General features: G+C 56.6%; 1 protein-coding gene across 1 annotated transcript in view; it reads right to left on the bottom strand.

The window, feature by feature from the left end:
- The window catches only part of CDH23 (cadherin related 23), a 414,708-nt gene that overhangs the window by 64,836 nt on the left and 332,237 nt on the right, over positions 1-17,635 (bottom strand). Inside the window, exons 32-38 of the mRNA XM_027587690.2 lie at positions 16,077-16,465; positions 15,078-15,179; positions 14,773-14,775; positions 10,861-11,010; positions 9,490-9,618; positions 8,416-8,544; positions 7,226-7,453 (exon numbers count right to left, since the gene is read on the bottom strand). Coding sequence (XP_027443491.2) covers positions 7,226-7,453; positions 8,416-8,544; positions 9,490-9,618; positions 10,861-11,010; positions 14,773-14,775; positions 15,078-15,179; positions 16,077-16,465 — 1,130 coding nt within the window. The remainder of the gene's footprint in view (positions 1-7,225; positions 7,454-8,415; positions 8,545-9,489; positions 9,619-10,860; positions 11,011-14,772; positions 14,776-15,077; positions 15,180-16,076; positions 16,466-17,635) is intronic.

Here is a 17,635-nt window from a genome sequence, read left to right as displayed (position 1 = left end):
CAGCTTCCTCCTGCATGGCCTCGAGCTCTTCTTCTCTGGACCCTTACAAGTGAACACATTGCAGCTTCGTGGTTTCCTGTTTTCAGTGAAATTTACTCTGAGCTCCAGGCTCCATCTTCATCCATGACCACACGCTCCGCCCCCAGAGGCCCTAAGGCATCCTCCCTGCTGCTACCGAGGAGGGGCAGGATGCCGAGGAGCCCTCCATGCTCGCCTGGGAGTGGTGAGAGCCTCTGGAGCCACCTGCCCCGGGGGCTGGTCCCTGTGGGCCCTAGCTCAGTGCCTGTGGGCTGGGGTGCACCGAACAGAGCAGGGGAGTGGGATCATCGCTCCTGCCCCTAATGGGGCTGGAGGGGGGGGAACACTGGGGCCTCCAGAAAGTCAGCTGCCAGGCAGGGTAGGACTGAGGCAGGAGGCTGATGGATCACGGCGCTGGCTGAGGCCCTCAGAAGGAAATCTGTGCTTTGAGGCACTAAGTTGTCGTGAAGAGCTAGATCAGGAATTATAAGAGCCATCATTCCCTGTCACGTTCTCCCGATGTCCACATTTAATAAAGACAGCCTGCCTTTATTCCCTCCAAGGGAGAGGCTAAGGCAATGGAGTTCCCTTAGTTAGTTCCCTTAGTTAGACTCGCATGCCATGGGGACCAGTGGAGATGCTACTGTTGGATCAGGCTGGCCCTGCCTGGGCGGGGGGGGGGGGGGGATGTCTGTGACGAAGGGCCCTGCGGTGGGTATGCAGGAACACGGGGGCCGAAGCACTGCCCTCTTCAGGGAGTGCTCTGTGGTGAGGGCCTCAGGGAGACATGGTGGAGAGACGGCCTGCAGAGGTCCGGTCACTCTCCACCCCTGCTTGGGCACTGCCTCCCAGAAGGGGCCTTCCTGGGTGTCAGCTAGAGCACCCCAGGGCTGGGCTGTGATTTCTGAGGGAAGTCCAGGGGCACGGCAGTGGGCAGAAAGGGACTGAGGGTTGCCGGCCAGGACACCAGGTGCAAAGGCCTCTTGAGAAGTAGACACTCACAGCCCAGCTTCGTGGGGGACCCAGCCCACACAGGGCACTGGCCACCTAGCCCTCCCACGGGGCACTCACTGGGCCTGCTCGGCACTGTTGCCTTTCTTTCCTGTATGGATGCTACGTCTCCCTAACGATGCCGGGGGTTCCCAAAGGGCAGTGGGTCCGGGAACAGCCTGTCTTTTGGACCCAGTCGCAGAGCTGACAACTGAAGCATGGCCATGGGGTGATGCGTTGAACCGGGATGCCAGGGTCCTGTTCTCTGGACCACTCACAGGGCGCCCCCCTCTGACTTTCCACCAGCTCTGTCTGTGCTTGGTGGGATCTCCCGAAGACAATATGACACCCTGAGCTTGTGCAGGCCAGGGGGGCAGAGGTTTCATTTTGTCTCGCAATTCTGATCCGGTGGCGTGACTTTCTAAAATATATGTCGGGAGGGATTCTGAAGTAGCAACACAGCTTAATGAGAAAACGCTGCCATCAGCTAGCCATGCGCCCCCGGCACAAGAGGGACAAATAGCCGGTGGGCTATCGCTTGGCCTTTTCTGTTACAATGCTGTGTTTTCCAAAACACACATGTTAACGTTATTGCTTTTTTGATTCTCCCTCCCCCACCAGAACACCCGGGGAGGCTTTACTGCGTCCATTTCATGCATAGAAAAACCGAGGCTCCAAAAGATGGGTGTCTTGTGACAACAAGTGAATGTGGAACTGGGACTAAGACTTGGGTGTTCTGCTTCTCAGGCCTGTGCTCCTTCATCTTCACCGAACTGAATGGCATCGGAGGCCAGGACTTGGACCTGCTTAGAGTACACACCACGGCTGGGGGGTGGGGAAGGGCCGTGAACCTGGACCCACAAGCCCAGGGCTCCATTTCTTTTGCATTGTTCTCGCCACTCCCCTTTCTGCCTGGCAGTGCTGAAGCCACAGGACTCCTGGTGGGCACGGTGGCTTGTGCTCCCAGCTTGCTTACTATGGGGGAGGGGAAAGGAGAAGCTCTCAGCTGACTGACCACGGAGCCTCAGGGTCTCTGGGAGGACCTGACAGGATGCATGCGCCACATTTGAGCAGTTGCAGAACAGCCCTCAGGACGCAGGGCAAGGGAAGGATCTGAATGTCATCACGCTGGGCCGGAGAAGGCTGGCTCACTTGGTGTGCGGCACAGGGAACGGGCCAGGCTGGGGTTTCCTGAGCTTGAGCCAGGGGAAGCAGGCTTCCTCAACAACAGCAGGGTCCAAGTTTAATACACAGAAGAGCTCTTGGCCCTAAAGATAGGAGGTCAGCTGCCAAGAGCAATGTCCCCAGCTCGCAGACTTTCTCCGCTGGCAACTCCTGGACGAGCAAGTGGGCAGTGGGTGACCGCTGTCCTTCTCCCTGGACAGGTGACTTCTGCAGGTCCCCACCAGCCTGAGATGCCAGAGCTGGTTGGCTGGGATTGTCTAACCTGCTGGCTGCGATTCGTGTGGCAGGGAGACCCCCCGCCCCCGTCAGGCCCTCCCTCTCTCCATCCTCCTGCCAAGGTGCCTCTGTGGCTGGGGCTCAGCTCCTGACCTCCCAGTTGCCTTCCGTCCTTCCTCCCCTCGCCCGGCCCTTCCTCTTGAAGGGGCCTCCCGGACGGCCACTTAGACCCCTCCCCCCAGCCGGGCCTCCCTTGCCTGTGGCCTGGAGCTAGCCAGAGGGCAGAGGCTGTACAATGATTTCCCCTGGCTGGGTGGCACACCATTGTGTGACAGGCCTGGGTTGGTCCGGATGCCCCTTGCTGCACAGCTGTTCTTAGCTCTGGGTGATACAGGGCTAAGAGCTGGGTGGGACAGGAATGTACAGTTCTCAGGAAATTCGGGGGGAGGGGGGCCAGGGTGAAATGAAGAGATAAGAGGGCTCAGATACAAGATTTCTCTTGGTGGCTGAATCCCAGGCCCCCTGCTAAGAGAGCTTCACTCCGTAAGTCACAGAGGCAAATGATGTCTTTTCCAGAAAACCTTCCCTGGTTCCCGGCTCCAGGAAGTTCCTGGCACTTCGTCACATCAGAGAGTGGTCACTCTCTGTTACGTGTCCATCTCCCCTCCAGTTTGGGAGCTCCGTGAGGACAGGACTGTACCCAACTCAGGTCTGACTTCCGAGCCTCTAGTACACGCTGGGCACGTATTTGGTGTTGAATGAAAGGAGGAAAGAGGAAAGGAAGGACTCTTACTTGCCCCTGTGAGGCTGGTCCTGTGCCAGTGAGGGCTGGCTTGGACCAGGCAGATAATTGTAGGTGGAAACAACAGGTCAGTGTGGGGGTCTGCCGGGCACCACCTCTGGACGGATACATGCAGGTTGGCATCCACCCATAAGACCATGGTGACCGTTCTTGGAACCTTGGGATGCTGCTCAGGGCTCTGGCTGGTGCAGGAGGGCTTAAAACAACCCTATCCTCGAATACCCAACCAGTGAAATCTGCCCAACAGCAGGGAAGGGACCTCCTCTGGTCACCTCTGGCTTGGCCCTCCGTTTCGTGCTTGACCCTGGGGGTTCACCAGCTAGAGGGGCAGTCTGATCACTGGAAGCAAATCTTCAGGGGTCCAGTGCTCCTTGGAGGCAGATGCCAATCATGGCTGGGTGCTGGCTGCAGGGCCCTTGCTTGTGGCTTGTGCCCTGTGCCTCACCCTGGCTCAGCTGTACAGGGAAGAAGTGGAGGGGGCACGCGAGAAAGTAGTGCGATCAGCCCTTAGGGCAGACCCCAGAGACAATGTCACCAGAAGGATATATAGATAGAGAGCCACACTCTTGGCTCTGAACCCTGCAACGGGCCTGAACTGCGAGCAGCTCCTCAAACCCACCCCTGGTCTTTGCTTGATCTTAGGCCTTTGTTCAGGTGGATCTCCGGGTCCAGGGTGTGCTTTGTTGTGCTAACAATGACTGAGCGACAAGACAGCCCAGCTGTCACCTCCTCCAAGAAGCCTTCCCCAAGCCCTTGTTAGTGCTCCTCAATGCAGGCCCATCTGCACCTTGGCTCCTGTGCTTGGAGAGCCTCAGTGCCTTCCTTACTCGGCTGCATTTTACTATGGCAGGGACCAACACTGTTTCCTCCCAGTATCCCTGGGGCCTGGCACATAGTGGGCATTCAGGGAACACGGACTGGCTGCCTGAATGAACGAACGAATGAATGAACGAACAAATATCCTCTAGTGCTCAGTTCTCAACTATGCTCCTGTTGTCACTGCAATTCTTCACCGTCGCGTGTCCCTTACAGAAGTCAAGTACCAGGGATCTTTCCTCAACCTGAAGCAGCAGGAAAAAAAAAGTTGAAAGGATAGATGCCTTTTGACCTAAAAAACGTCTCCTGTAAATCTTTTCCCAGCTGGTCCATGATGCTGTTTGTCTGTATCATGGTGTTACAGCCCAGGAGCCATATACATATTTCCTCGGTGATGGCCTCAGGGAACCCCATGCCTGATCCAAGTCATCTAGAAGGTACTTTCCAGGGCCCGAGCTGGTGATGGCCAGAATGAGGAATGTAGAGAAAGGGAGATTATACCTCTCACCACCCCACTTCTCATAGTCCTAGCAGGGAGCTGGAAAGCCTGAGATCCGCTTCGAGGTGGGGTCAGAATGTCAAGGACCCATGTGTGAGGAGGCAGTGCTCATGGGTCTCCACCGGGCTAGGTTGGGTCTCTGGGGGTGGGGGGGGGGTCAGGGTGTCTGTCAACAGATGGAAACTTTCTGGCCACGGGGACCAGTCCCAAGTTCTGCAGGAACTGCTTGGGTAGGGGCCCACCCGTTCTTGGTGGTTAAATGTGGCTGGGGTGATTTCACATTTCCCCAATTGTCCTTTCTTCTGAGGATCAAAAGGAAGCCAGATGCCACCTCTAAAACTCAGGGTCTCAGAATGTCAAGGGTCTCACTGACTGCCTCCCCAGGAAACTCTAGGACTGTGGGGAGCGGGGAAAGGGGGAGCAGGGGTGGGACTGGTGTGTTTGCTGGCCTAGGTCAGGAGGAGGAGGGGCACGTGCTCTCAGTTTCCCACCCCAGATCTATTCTCTGACCTGCCCTCACTAACAAGCTCTGCTTTTGTTTGAGTGATATATCTGGCTTCCAGGTAACAAGCCAGTCCTAACAATCCTGTCATTTTTTTTCCAATCTCCTTTGCAGTGAGGTGCCCATATGAATCTTTTCTGGCTACAGACATAAGCAGAACTCTGGAAAATAGTTCTGGAAAAACTTTTGCTTTCTTGATAAAGGGGCAGAAATGGCTTGCATAGCTTTGTCTTCTTGTCATTTCCTGTCTTGAATGCTGACATGATGGCTGGTGCTCTAGCAGCCATCATGTAACCATGGGGGAAAGGTCAAGAGGCGTTAGCTCTGACATCACTGAGCACAACAGCAACATCTGTAATTCTCTCCAGAATTTTTGTTATGTGAATAAAATGCATTCTGATTTATGGATGACTATAAAGTTTCTGTCACTTGTAGCCAAACACGTCTCTAAAGGCCATTGGCAAGATGACCAGGATGATGACTTGCCCCGAAGCCAGGTGCAGTTGGGGGTGGGGGTTGTCAAAATGGAGTCCTTCCATGTCGCCACAGTTAACTGATATTCCTAGCCCCTCAGGCAGTTCTATGTGTCCTGTAAACATGCCGCTCTTTGGCTCACTGGGTGGGGATGGCTAACGTGATTAGTGGGGACATTGGCGGCTCTGGAGCTGAGGATGCCCAGGGTGTGCCCAGAGCCAGTCCCATAACCTCAGCATCTCCGAATGTGGTTTCCTGGGATTGGTCAAATTCCACCCACCTCCCCAGAGACACTCCAGATAAAGAGCCCAGCCCAGGCCTGCTCTGGCCCCACAGTCCACAGGGCTGAGCCAGAGGGGATGGGTCTAACAGAGTCACCCGTAGGGGCAAAGGGACAGGGCTGAGGCCTCAGTTATGATCAGGTTCCTAGGGTGGACAGAGTACAAAAACGTCCCCAATCCTTTACACCTCCTTGTATCCACGCTTTTTACAACTCATTTGCAGCTCGTTCCTTCAAAATATAGAGTGTATTTCTCTACACCTTGAACCTGGACTGGCCTTGTGACTTGCTTTGGCCAACGGAATGTGCTAGAAGTAACCTCAGCCCAGTTCCAAACCTGGACTCAAGAGGCCTTGCATGCTTCCATGGTCTCTCCTGGACCCTTTCTAGCTCCACGTGAATAAGTATAGGCTGGCCTTCTGGAAGAGGGGAGACAGGTGGCCCTGTCACCCCAGCTGATAGGTGGCCAACCCCCAAAAGCCCAGCCATCCAATGACACACAGCTGCCCACCCCCCCCAACCCCGACACAGGTGGGAGCCCAGCTAAGCCAGGTCTAAACTGCCAGTTTGCAGAGTTGGTGCTAAGTCAACGGTTGTGTTCGCCTCCCCATTCGGTTTGGTTTGCAGTGCAGCGTTACTGCAGCCCGTACACAGCTGATACGGTCCTCCTCCTCAGGGTTTGCCAAGCACTTCCACAGACATGAGCTAATTCAATTCCCCAGACACCATAGAGAGGAGATAGCATCTCCCTTTACGGATGACGAGATCCACATTCCGAGAGGTTCTGACTTGCCGGTGATTGTGCAGCCAGCTCACAGGACTCCTGACTCCGAATTTCCCACCCCAGCCCATTGCCCCCAGACCATCGCGCCATCTGGTCCCGCGGGGCACACCTCCTTCTCCAACCTCGCAAACCTTGCACATTGCCTTGGGTGGGGGCTCTGTCCCAGACGGGACCAAGAACATCAGTCCCTTTCAACCTGGACATGTGGCGACAGCGTGTCACAGCAATGTGACAGAGGGGAAGAGGCCAGAGAGCACCTTTTCCCATTTGGCACGGGGTGTGGGTGAATGCAGTCTCGTGGGCACACAGCTTGACAAGAGGAGTGGGGGCTGGCCAGGCCCTGAGGTATAGGCTCACTCCGTACCATCCCACAGAACGGCTCTGTTTGCGCAAAGAGGGCTCAACAGAAGCTCGGAGTGGCTGCAGGTGCGGTCCAACAAGCACATGAGCTCTGCCCACACGGCCTCCCTAAACACCCACGCGGGTCCTCCATAAATACTCACAGGCGGACCTTCTAAAGGCACGACAGAGGAGTTGTCAAAGATTCACCCACCTCGGGCATTCCACTCCCACCCACCTTGTCCCTCCGCTGCCCCGCAGAGAAGGCAGAGCTGTCCTTCAAGCACCCTCCCCTCCCTGCGGCTGCCCCCATTACTCACGGACAGGGTGGGGGTGCCTTCGTCCTCTACGGTCACCACCAGATGGTAGAAGCTCCGGCGCTCACGGTCGGGCGGGGCAGGCCGTGTGGCAATCTCGCCGCTGACCCGGTCCATGCGGAAGGTCATGTCCTCATTGCCCTCAGTGATATAGTAGGAGAGGAGGCTGTTGACCCCGATGTCACGGTCGGCGGCTCTCACCTGGACCACAGCAGTACCCCCACCCACGTTCTGCGGGGAGAACAGGAAAGAGGTCGTTCTGGATTCAGAGCCCCCCGGGGGGCCCAAGGGCTTCAGGTGGGCCTTTAGAGAGCTTTGCTCTGTCTACTGTGGAGCACTGAGGAGGGGGCTGAAGATGCTGGTGGCGAACATTCTGTGGGCACCCACTATACGCAGGGCTGTGTGACTTCACTGTCTCTTCCCTGTAACCCTATGAGTCAGGTATGATGCCATCCCCCTTTACAGATGAGAAAACTGAGGTTCGGAGAAAGCATGTATGCAGGTCACAAAGCCTGTCAGTGGCAGAGCCTGGGTCCGAATGCTGGGAGCCTGGCTTGAGATCTGGCCTTTAAACCCCTCTACCACCCTGCTTTCATGGATGCCCAGCCTGGGCTGATACCCAGTCATGCTGGGGCAAAAATTTCCCTTAGTGGCTCAGTCTTAAGAATGAATAGTAAATGCGCTGTTGTGTTTAAAAACAGCTCTCCCTGGGATAAATCCCTATTGGTGGTGAAAGGCCACTTCCTTCTTTCTCTCGCCTCTTGTCTCCTCTTCACACCACCCACAGAAAGATACTGCATTCCGGGATCTGGCATTAGGGCTGGAATTGTTTTTTGTTTTTTTTTTTTTAAAGATTTTATTTATTTGAGAGAGAGAGAGAATGAGAGAGAGAGAGAGCACGAGAGGGAAGAGGGTCAGAGGGAGAAGCAGACTCCCCGCTGAGCAGGGAGCCCGATGCGGGACTCGATCCCGGGACTCCAGGATCATGACCCGAGCCGAAGGCAGTCGCTTAACTGACTGAGCCACCCAGGCACCCCTTAGGGCTGGAATTGTGAATGAGTGGGCCTCGCCCCCACCTGCCAGGTCTGAGAGCCTAGCAGGCCAGGCAGACACTTAAACAGGTGCTTCATGGTCACTCACACCCACTGTCCGACTTGGACATCCAGCTATACGGATGCAAGAGCTGCCCTCACCTCGTTCACGCTGACATTGTACCCAAAAGGGCTCTCGATCACTGGAGGGTTGTCATTGACATCCAGGAGGGTCACCTGCAGGATGTGGTCCTTCTTCCGTGGAGGGGTGCCACGGTCGGATGCTACAACCTGGAGGAAGGAGAGGAGAGAGGACGCCGGATTCAGGGCTAAAGGTTGGGGAAGGATCAGGAATATGAAGTCTGAAAGGGCAGCCTGCCCAGTGGGGAGGACCAGGAGGGCAGAGAGACTTGCGGGTCCATCCCTGCCTCTGTGTGGCCTGCCAGCCCTGGGCTCTCCCCAGGATTTTGCCTTCTGCCCCACGCTGCAAACAATCCTTGCCCAATTGTTGTCTGATTTGGGGCCATCCTTGGGAATCTGATTCTGGTGTGCCCAGTCCTTACCATCTGATTCTACCCCTGACTATATTCTGGGCTGTGCCAGCCCCCTGACCATGACCTGGGCCTGTGACCAGACCCCGGGCTCCTGCCTTTAGCTTCAAATACCTCTGTTCCATGTACTCCTATCTGAACCCTGGCAAACAGAGAGAGCCTCCCATAATCTTTTCAGCAATGAACTGGAGTTCCCCCCCATAGCCCAAGCCTATCCCTGGGAGCCCGGATGATTCCTGGATGCCTGTGGGGCAGCAGAAAATGCTCTCCAGGCTCAGACCCCTGCAGAAATGCAGCCCTGGGGTCCCCAGAGTCCTCAGGGAACAGGCCAGCCACAGCAATTCAGCAATAATGGTGGCCTTTGGGACTCCTCACACCTGTGCTTGTTTCTCACCGAGGCAGAGGCAGAGGCAGGCCAGGGAGGGGTTCTTCTGCCCGTTGCACAAGAGGGGAAACCAAGGCCCAGAGAGAGTGAACAGCTTGCCCAAAGTACTGTTTGTAGAAGAGTCAGGACTCTATCAGCTCTGCCAAGCCTTCTCCCCTGGCCCCTATGGCAGGGATGGACACCTCTGCTTCCTGCTCTGGGTCCCCTGGGGACCAGTGACACAGGAAGCTGACTGCCAGGCCGTGCCAAGCTCTCTCCTGGATGGTCAGTAGAGACCCCGGGGCGGGGGGTGTTTCTCACCTTGAGGATGTAGTGGTCCAGCTCTTCTCTGTCCAGAGGCCTGGCCACAAACACTTCGCCAATGGAGTCGTTGGTGGTGATGATATCAAAGTCCCCAGCGATGTTGCCAGAGGCCAGAAAGAAGACCACCTGTCAGGGAGGAGGGGGAGAGAGGCGGGAGAGAGTGGGGAGGACAGGCCGCCAGGTCCGGCCGAGCCCCACCCCTGCCCTCCCGGGCCCTCTGCTGGGTAAGGGCATCTGAAAAGAGAACATTTGATGCAGAGGTGGTCACATCCTTCAAAATGTGTGCGGCAGGCGCACTGAGGCAGCGCAGGACCTGTGGCAGGCTCCTGGGGGAAGAGAGGTCAGCGTTACCGGCCTAGGGGCCAGAAGGGTGCGTGTGAGTCCCACGGCACGGACGTTTCCCAGGACAGAGGTGGGGAGGTACTGAGATTTCTGGAGGCCCCGCTAGAAGCGGGCCTGAGCTGGGGTTCCATCTGGCCCTCACAGCAACAATCAGGAGATGCTTTTTTCAGTTTGCAGACAGGAGGCTCAGAAACATGCAACAGTTGGCCAAGGTCACACAGCTTGCAAATGACCAAGAGAACGAAGATTTGAACGCCTGTGCTTCTGACCCCAAAGCCACCGCCGCCCCCCCCCCCCCCCCCAGAGATGTGCAAGCCATCTTTGGGGTGGGGGCAGAGGGAGAGGAAGACAGAATCTCAAGCAGGCTCCATGCTTGGTGCAGAGTCCAATGCGGGGCTTGATCTCATGACCCTGAGGTCATGACCTGAGCCGAAATCAAGAGGGGGCCGTTTAACCGACGGAGCCCCCCAGGTGCCCTGAGCAAGCCATTTTTAAATGGTGGAAACCTCCTCAAACATACCGCCTGATTCACAGGACAGATTAAAGCAGCGGGAAGAATAATATGCTCTATCACCCGTCCTTGTGCTCTGGGGCCTCCAGACCTGGAGTGTGTGTGGAGGGAGCACTTCCTGCCGTGGGACAGGCCCCCCAAAGCAGGAGGGAGGAGGAGCGCATCCTCTCTGAGACCTGGGGCCACGTGGGAAGGGCTGGCACACAGGGCCGAGATGCCAAGTGGTTGGTGGATCAGGTGATGAAGGAGTCAGTGGGAAGGATGAACCCCCTCTGCTTTCAGCTTGCTGTGGGGGGGCTGAGCTGTGACAGGCCTTCGGGCTCCATGTTCAACTTGACCCAGGCAGGGCCAACAGCCTGCACAGCCCTGCCTCCTCTCCTTGACCGTGGACTAGGGTGAGGGCAGGGCTGTGCTGCCTGGGGCTGGGTGGAGCCTGACTGTCCCCTTCTCTAGCGGAGAGGCTACCTGAACCTCCTACCGGCAGGGAAGATCCAACTATTTCACTTGGTGCCCACCTGCCCATTGCTGCCAGCGTCGGGGTCCCGGGCCTTGACGGTGGCCACCTGCTGGCCCACAGGGCAGTCCTCAGGCACGCTGACGGCCGAGTCGGAGGTGAGGTCAAACCGGGGACTATTGTCGTTCTCGTCCAGCACCGTGATATAGACCTGGAGGGTGGGGGGGGGGGGAGGGGGGAGGCAGCCAGAGACCTACCGCCTCCTTCCGCTTCCTGGCTGCAAACACCAGGCTCCCACCATGGGCCCATCAGGGCCTAGAGCTGATAGTTCCAGAAAGTCAGCTAGCATTCAGAGCCTGCCTGGGCCGATTCGGGCTTTACACAGAGGTGCTGAGCACATTTTTCCTCACAGTGTGATGGGGGAGGGCTGGACGCATTCAAATGCTGGGGCCAGGACAGCAGGGTAGGGGTCCGGCGGGGGGACTCCTAGGTGGTTGGGGCTGAGAGCTGGAAGGCATGGGCCTTGGCTAAAGGGGACAGAGGCTACTCAGCAAAAAATTCATGAAGAATGCCAGCTTGACATTGGCAGAGCTTCCTGTTTTTCAAGGGGAACCTGGAATCCAGATTTTTATGAGGAATTACGTGTTGATTAATAAAAATTAAAGGAAAAACTTAGGTGCCGGCTGGTCAAAACACATCTGGCAGCCAGATCCGGCCCGAAGGCCTATTCATTGGCGCATCTGGATTAGAGGGAAGGAAACGGGGCTTTGGAACAAGAAGGGGCCAGGAGGTAGCCTGGTGTTCCCAGTGGGGAGAGGAGAGGAATTTCCAACTCTCACATATAAACCGGGAATGTGCAAATTGCATGCAAAGAGCATATTGTTTTGCGCCTGTAGCTTCCAGCCCACAGATGGCCATGAGCACCCCTGAGGCTCACTGATGGGAAGGTTCAGGAAGGGTGGGAGAGGCTCGGGTTTTGGCACTCCCAGATGGGGCTTGCTCCCACCGCCCTGCCCTGAGCCAGACCTCAGTCTTCTCCTTCCCTGGGCCTGGGGTACAGGGGCTCCCAGGCCTGCCTGCCTGCGGCATACACAGGCCCCCATGGAGAGCCTGGGGAACCTCCCTGCTGCAGAGGAGACCCCCTTCTTCCTCCCCCTCCAATCAGGTCTTACTTCTTCTCCATCCTAGCCACGCCTCCATCTCTTTAGAGAGCTGTCAGAACCACAGGGCAAGAAGCCCAGGCTTGGAGGCAGGACCACCTCCACCATTTACCAGCTGTGTGATTTTGGAAAAAATGATTCAACCTCTCTGATTTTCCACTTCCTTAGCTGAAAGTGGGGACAAAAACACCTATAGCACCAAGATGCTTTGGGGAATGAATGAGCAAACAAAAAGTTCAGGGGTGGTACAATGTGGTCCCCGTCCTGCTTCCTGCCTGGCAGACTGGCATGATCTCACGCACCAAGGCTTTGCCTATCCCTCATGATTTTGGTCAGGGAGTTCTGTGAAGTCCCAGAGCCCCAGTCTGCTCGTCTGTGAAATGGGCACAATGATGCCCACCATGCTATTTTCAGGGCAGAACCAAACATGGCCTCTGTGCTCTGATTCCTCTAAACTCTCTTGCTCCCCTCAAGGCTTTGTTCAGGCTTCCTGTGCTTCCTCCCACCACAGAGCCTTTGCATACGCTATTCCCTCTGCCTTTACACTCTTCCTTCTTGGCTGGGTGAATGTCTACGCTTTCTGTGGATCTCAGCCTGAGTCACTTCCTCAGGGAAGCCCTCCTTGATTTCCTTGACATCTTATAATAGACTCTCTCCTGTAGCATACACTGACTGGTGTGATAATTTAATCAACATCCCTCCCCCACTGTGTCTTATGCTTGTGAAGGCAGGGGCTACGTCTGATTTTGGTTTCCTGTTGTACCCTGAGCCCAGTCCAGAGCCTGGCACACAGTAGGTGCTTCCTCTAGGATTACCACTGTGATGCTGTTTGTGAGGTGCTCCCAGCAGCGGAGAGTCAGCCTCAGTGGGGGAGAATGGAGGGCAGGTGCCAAGGTCTATAGAATCAGATCTGGGTCTGTGTTCCCACACAGGGCCTCATGGTCCAAATCTACTTCCCCTGGCCCCAGAGGCCTGAAGGTGTTATGCCAGAGCCTGCCGCCCCCCCCACCCCGCCTGCCCCTTCCTGCTGCCTCCCCACCCCTCCCAGGGCCTACGGGGGCTGCTGGGGTCAGGGAAGAGTCAGGTGTAGGTGAGCTGCGGTTTGGGGGTTCCGGCCTTGCAGAGGAAATGATGCCACCTTTAAAAGGCCCCTCAGGCTGCCTCCACCCTACCACTTCCAACAGTGCCGGGGGCCAACAGGGCTGCTGTATCTGGGGCAGTGGGCGCTGGGGCCTGGGAGGAAGCCAGGGCAGAGCAGAAAGCCGTAGGTCCTGCTTCCTGGAAGAGGGTATAGCGATTATGGAGATACAGGGCTTGAGCAGGAGTGTGTGCTTAGGGTGCCCCCCCCCCCGGCCTGTGTGGAGGATGGGGGCTGCCTAATCTACAGAAGGCCTCCAGCGGCCTTGGTGGGAGCATCCTGGCCACCCTGGCTGCTTATCAGGCTCCACCTGGCCTCAGCTCCCAGACTCCCCATAAAAATGAGGGGCGAGCTGCAACTGTGCCCATTTTATAGATGAGGCTGCCGATGAGAGGGCCCCATTTGACCTGAGCCTCAGCTCCTCTGGCTGGGGTGGCCAGGAGCCTGAGATGGGAGGGCCGGGACATGGTACCTGCCTGGCATCCAGCACTGAGGGTTCTGCTCACCGGCTGCCCTCTGGGAACACTGCGGGGCTCAGGGGAGCTATGCAGCTCATGGCTACTCTTGGCCTCACTACCCCCAGGCTGGCCCTGTGGGTGGAGGGGGCTTTGGGATACAACTAAGTCACAACAAGGGCCACTGGAACTGAGCACCTCCAGGGAGCTGTGGGGCAGAGAACCCCAAGCAGCTGCATTGGGTTCTTAGCCTGGACAGTGGGTTTGTTTCCGTCCTTCTAGGCGAATGTGATAGGGACCCAGTGGGGAGTGAGAATGTGGCAATAACCAAGGCCGTGGATGAGCCAGATGCCCCATGTGGTCGACAGATGGCCTCAGACCGGATTGGCTGGGGCCCAAGCCCAATACATTGTTAATGTTCTTGTAGAAGAACATTAGCACGGCACTATCCTCTTGGATAGTGGTAGACCCTCCACTCTGGGGACCACCCCCATTTCAACCCCCCAGCCTGAGGTCCCTGCTTCCCCTTCTTAAGAACCTTGCCCGACACCTCTGGCCTCAGCAGTCATGCTCCTCAAAATGCTCTGAGCACGTGGTATTCCTGCCCTAGAGTCCTTGAGGTCAGTGACTCACACTGTGCCCATGGCAGCCCTTGCCCAGCATGCCCCAGGCCCCGGCACCGTGGGCCCCACCTCCCATGTTCCATAACATTATATGCTCCTTCCTCCAACCCCCAAGAGAGGGCTAGTTTCCCCTTTACGGATGCCACTCCCATCATATGCTCCTTGGGGCCTAGTTTACAAAGGGCTTCTTATTCGCCATCTCCTGCCAGCTTCAGGGCTGTGGGCAAGATCCTCACTTTAGACCCGAGGAAGAGAAGCACAGAGAAGTTGAGCAACTTGCTTGTGTCACACAGCAGAGCTGGGACGAAGCCTCTGTGTTCCTTCTATTGTGTGTCCCACCTTCGCCTTTCTAGTGCCCCCTACCCCAAATCCCAGCCCCCACGGGCTGGCATGAAGGGCAGAGCTGGATCTGGGGAACGTGCCCAAGATGGGCCGGGACAGGAGTGGTTGTGAAGGGTCTGGGCAGGAACCTGCTGCGGGCCTGTTCATGGGCCTGTCTCCAGAGGATGCAGGAAGGTGCAGTGCCACATAGGGACGGAGCCGGCACTGGCCACAGCCAACAGTACAGGGGACAGCCCCAGTCCACAGGCCACTCACCTTCTGTAGGCAGAGCCAGCAGGAGGCCAAGGGAGAGAAAAGGCCACGGTATGAATGGTTAGCAGTCTGCAGCTCCCCCAGCTCCCTCCCAGCTGCCCTGCCCCCCACCGGTCTGTGGTCTCATCCCTAGCCCAGGCTGCCTGGGGAAGGTGTGGCATGATGGCCGCAGCACTGTCCCTGCATGGCCGAAACCCTCACCCACTGCCTGGCCTGTGTGGGGGTGGCTGGTGAAGATGTGTGTTTTGGGGTGCCTTGGGGCGGTGATGGGCTATGCCTGTGGGGCTCTCACCCGGGGTCTCACTCACCACGGTGGAGTCCACCTTGGGGCCACCATCATCTGCCACCACCGTCAAGGTGTAGAAGTCACCTTTTTCCCGGTCCACCAGGCCCTTGACCGTGATCACACCCTGCCGGGAGCGGAACAGACGGGAGGCTGATGACATCGTACCCACCAGGCAGAGGCCGCCCTGCCCCCAAGCTGTCCTGTGCCCCCACCAAAGCAGAGGCCTCGCTAATCCCCAACATTCGCCCACTTTCCCACTTCCACGTCGCTCCCTCTGCCCAGCAGAACATCTCCACGGAGCTCTGTCAGCCTAAATCCTACTTCCTTCTCAAACCTTGCTCAGATGCTACCTCGTCCGTGTAGGCTGCCTGCTCCCCCAGCCAGGTAAGATCACTCTCATTTGGGCCCCTGGGAGCTCCACTACACCTGTATTGTAGCTCTTTTCACATCTTCCCCTGTGGTGCTTGGATGTACATCCCTGATTATCCTCATTTCTCCTCCCAGTCTACGAACTCTTTGGGGGCTGGGAAGGGTCTCGTTCATCTTTGTGAACCCAATATTCCCTAGGACAAGACCTGTACCCTGCTGTGATTCATACCTTGCCTATTTTCAAAGAAGGGAGTTTGATAAAAGACACACCAAAGCAGAGATGGAAGAGTAAGATCCAAATAGTAGATAAGAGACTAGCTGCTACTTAGCTAAGACTGGCTATTGTGATGAAGCAATTCACATCTGAGCTTCCTAACAGCCAAGGTAAAAAGAGAAATGTGATGACTTGCATAGCTCTCATTGTCTAACAGTAAGAAGGTTACCAGGTTGCCTAGGTATAAATTTTATCTTACCCCTATTGAACATTGAGAGGGATGCATTACAGGGGTATTTATCTCAAAGACACTCTATGACCAAGAGGATAGTGCCGTGCTTATAGAAGGAACTCAAGAAATGTTGGTTAGCTTTAAAAGGACTGTGCTTCCTGCTCCTAGGGAGAGCCCTTGCTGTGCCGGCTCCCAGCCTCCCTCACCGTGATGGCATCTATCTTGAAGAGGGCTTTGGCCTGGGCGCTGGTATAGGCATCGAAGCGGTAGGTGATCTGATTGAGGTTGTCAATGGAGTAGGCCTGGACCCGCATGATCTCAGTGCCCAGTGCCAGGTTCTCCAAGATGGCCGCCTCATAGGAGGCGTTGGAGAACTGCACAGCCTCGTCCAGCTCATTGAGCAGTGTGATGTAGACGCTGCAGAAGCCCTGGTTGAAGGGGGGGGCCTGGTCGGTGGCAGAAACGTTCATCAGGTAGCTGGTTTTGGTCTCATAGTCCAGGTAATCCACGGTGATGATGAGCCCCGTGCTCTCGTCAATCTCGAACTTCCCCTCGGCGCCAGATAGGATGCGGTAATTCACCAGGCCGCCGTCCCCTGCAGGAGGACACAAGAGTGTGCTGTCCCAGATAGGGGTGGGGCTGCCCTGTGGCTTGCCAGGCTGCCGACGGCACACCTGCTACTGGCCCTGAGGGACCAGGTGAGTGGCCCTGGCTGACCTGCCCAGTGTGTACTGCCCCCCACTTCTGGGGGGTCGGGTTGCCCCGAGAGAAGTGGCAGAGGATGGGGCCAGGGTCTATGTGGACAGCAAGGCCCAACACACACAGCCTCTCTGGGGCTTGGCTTTGGCATAAGAGATGTGCTGGAGGGATTTGGTTCTGCTTCTGGAGGCTCTAAATTCAAGCTCAAGTAGCAACCCCTCCCAGCCTTGGGTATTTGGACAAGTAGCAATGGGGAAATTAGGGATCTCCTGTAAGGGGGAGCTTTCATCTAGAAAGTGTTAGGGGCAGCATCCTCAGAAGTGGCCAAGGCTCCATTTGGTTCCTCCAGCCAAAGGGTGCTAGTACCAGGGACACCTTCCCCTGTCCGCCCCACTCCTCCACCTAAAATCCCTCAGCCTCGGTCCATTTCTTCAACCAGGAGCTCAAGTTGGGATTCTTTAGCTGAAGTCCACAGACTTCCAGGGGAATGGCCATAAAACCACTCAGGAAATCCCAGACTTCCTTAAAATCATTTGCTAAACTCATAATGGATGTGCATTCTTCTAGGGAGGGACACTTAGCTCTTACTAATTTCTCAAAGGGATTCCTGACCCAGAAAAGGCCATGAACCATTAGACAACAGGGACATATGTGGCCTGAACTGTATCAGTGAGCCATATAAGGGATGGCAAATCTGACAGTTTTGACCCATCTCCCCCCCCCCCCCCCCCCCCCCCGCAACCCCGTTACCCCATCCTGTGCCCCAGCGGGGCTGGGGATGCTGGCAGGGGCTGACATGAGGAAGGGGCTGGAGCTGGGACACTGGGAGCAGCTCAGGGAGCGTCTCCAGGGGCGGCAGTGGACCGTCCAGGAAAGAGCTCCTCTCTGGCTGCATCCCTGGCCTGGGGCAGAGGCCCAAATAGCCAGGGCCCATGAAGAGGGCTGCTGTGACCTGGCCACGTTCTCCTCTGTTTCGCACCGCCAGCTGTGACTGTCTCTGGGGCTCAGGGTCCTTGGCGAGGGTGGGCTGCCTTCAGAGCACTCCAGAACACTGCCCCTTGTGAAG

Source organism: Zalophus californianus, chromosome 15 (genome assembly GCF_009762305.2).
Source record: "Zalophus californianus isolate mZalCal1 chromosome 15, mZalCal1.pri.v2, whole genome shotgun sequence".
NCBI lineage: Eukaryota > Metazoa > Chordata > Mammalia > Carnivora > Otariidae > Zalophus > Zalophus californianus.
Note: the sequence above shows the minus strand (reverse complement) of the source record. Positions and strands in the feature narration are given on the sequence as shown.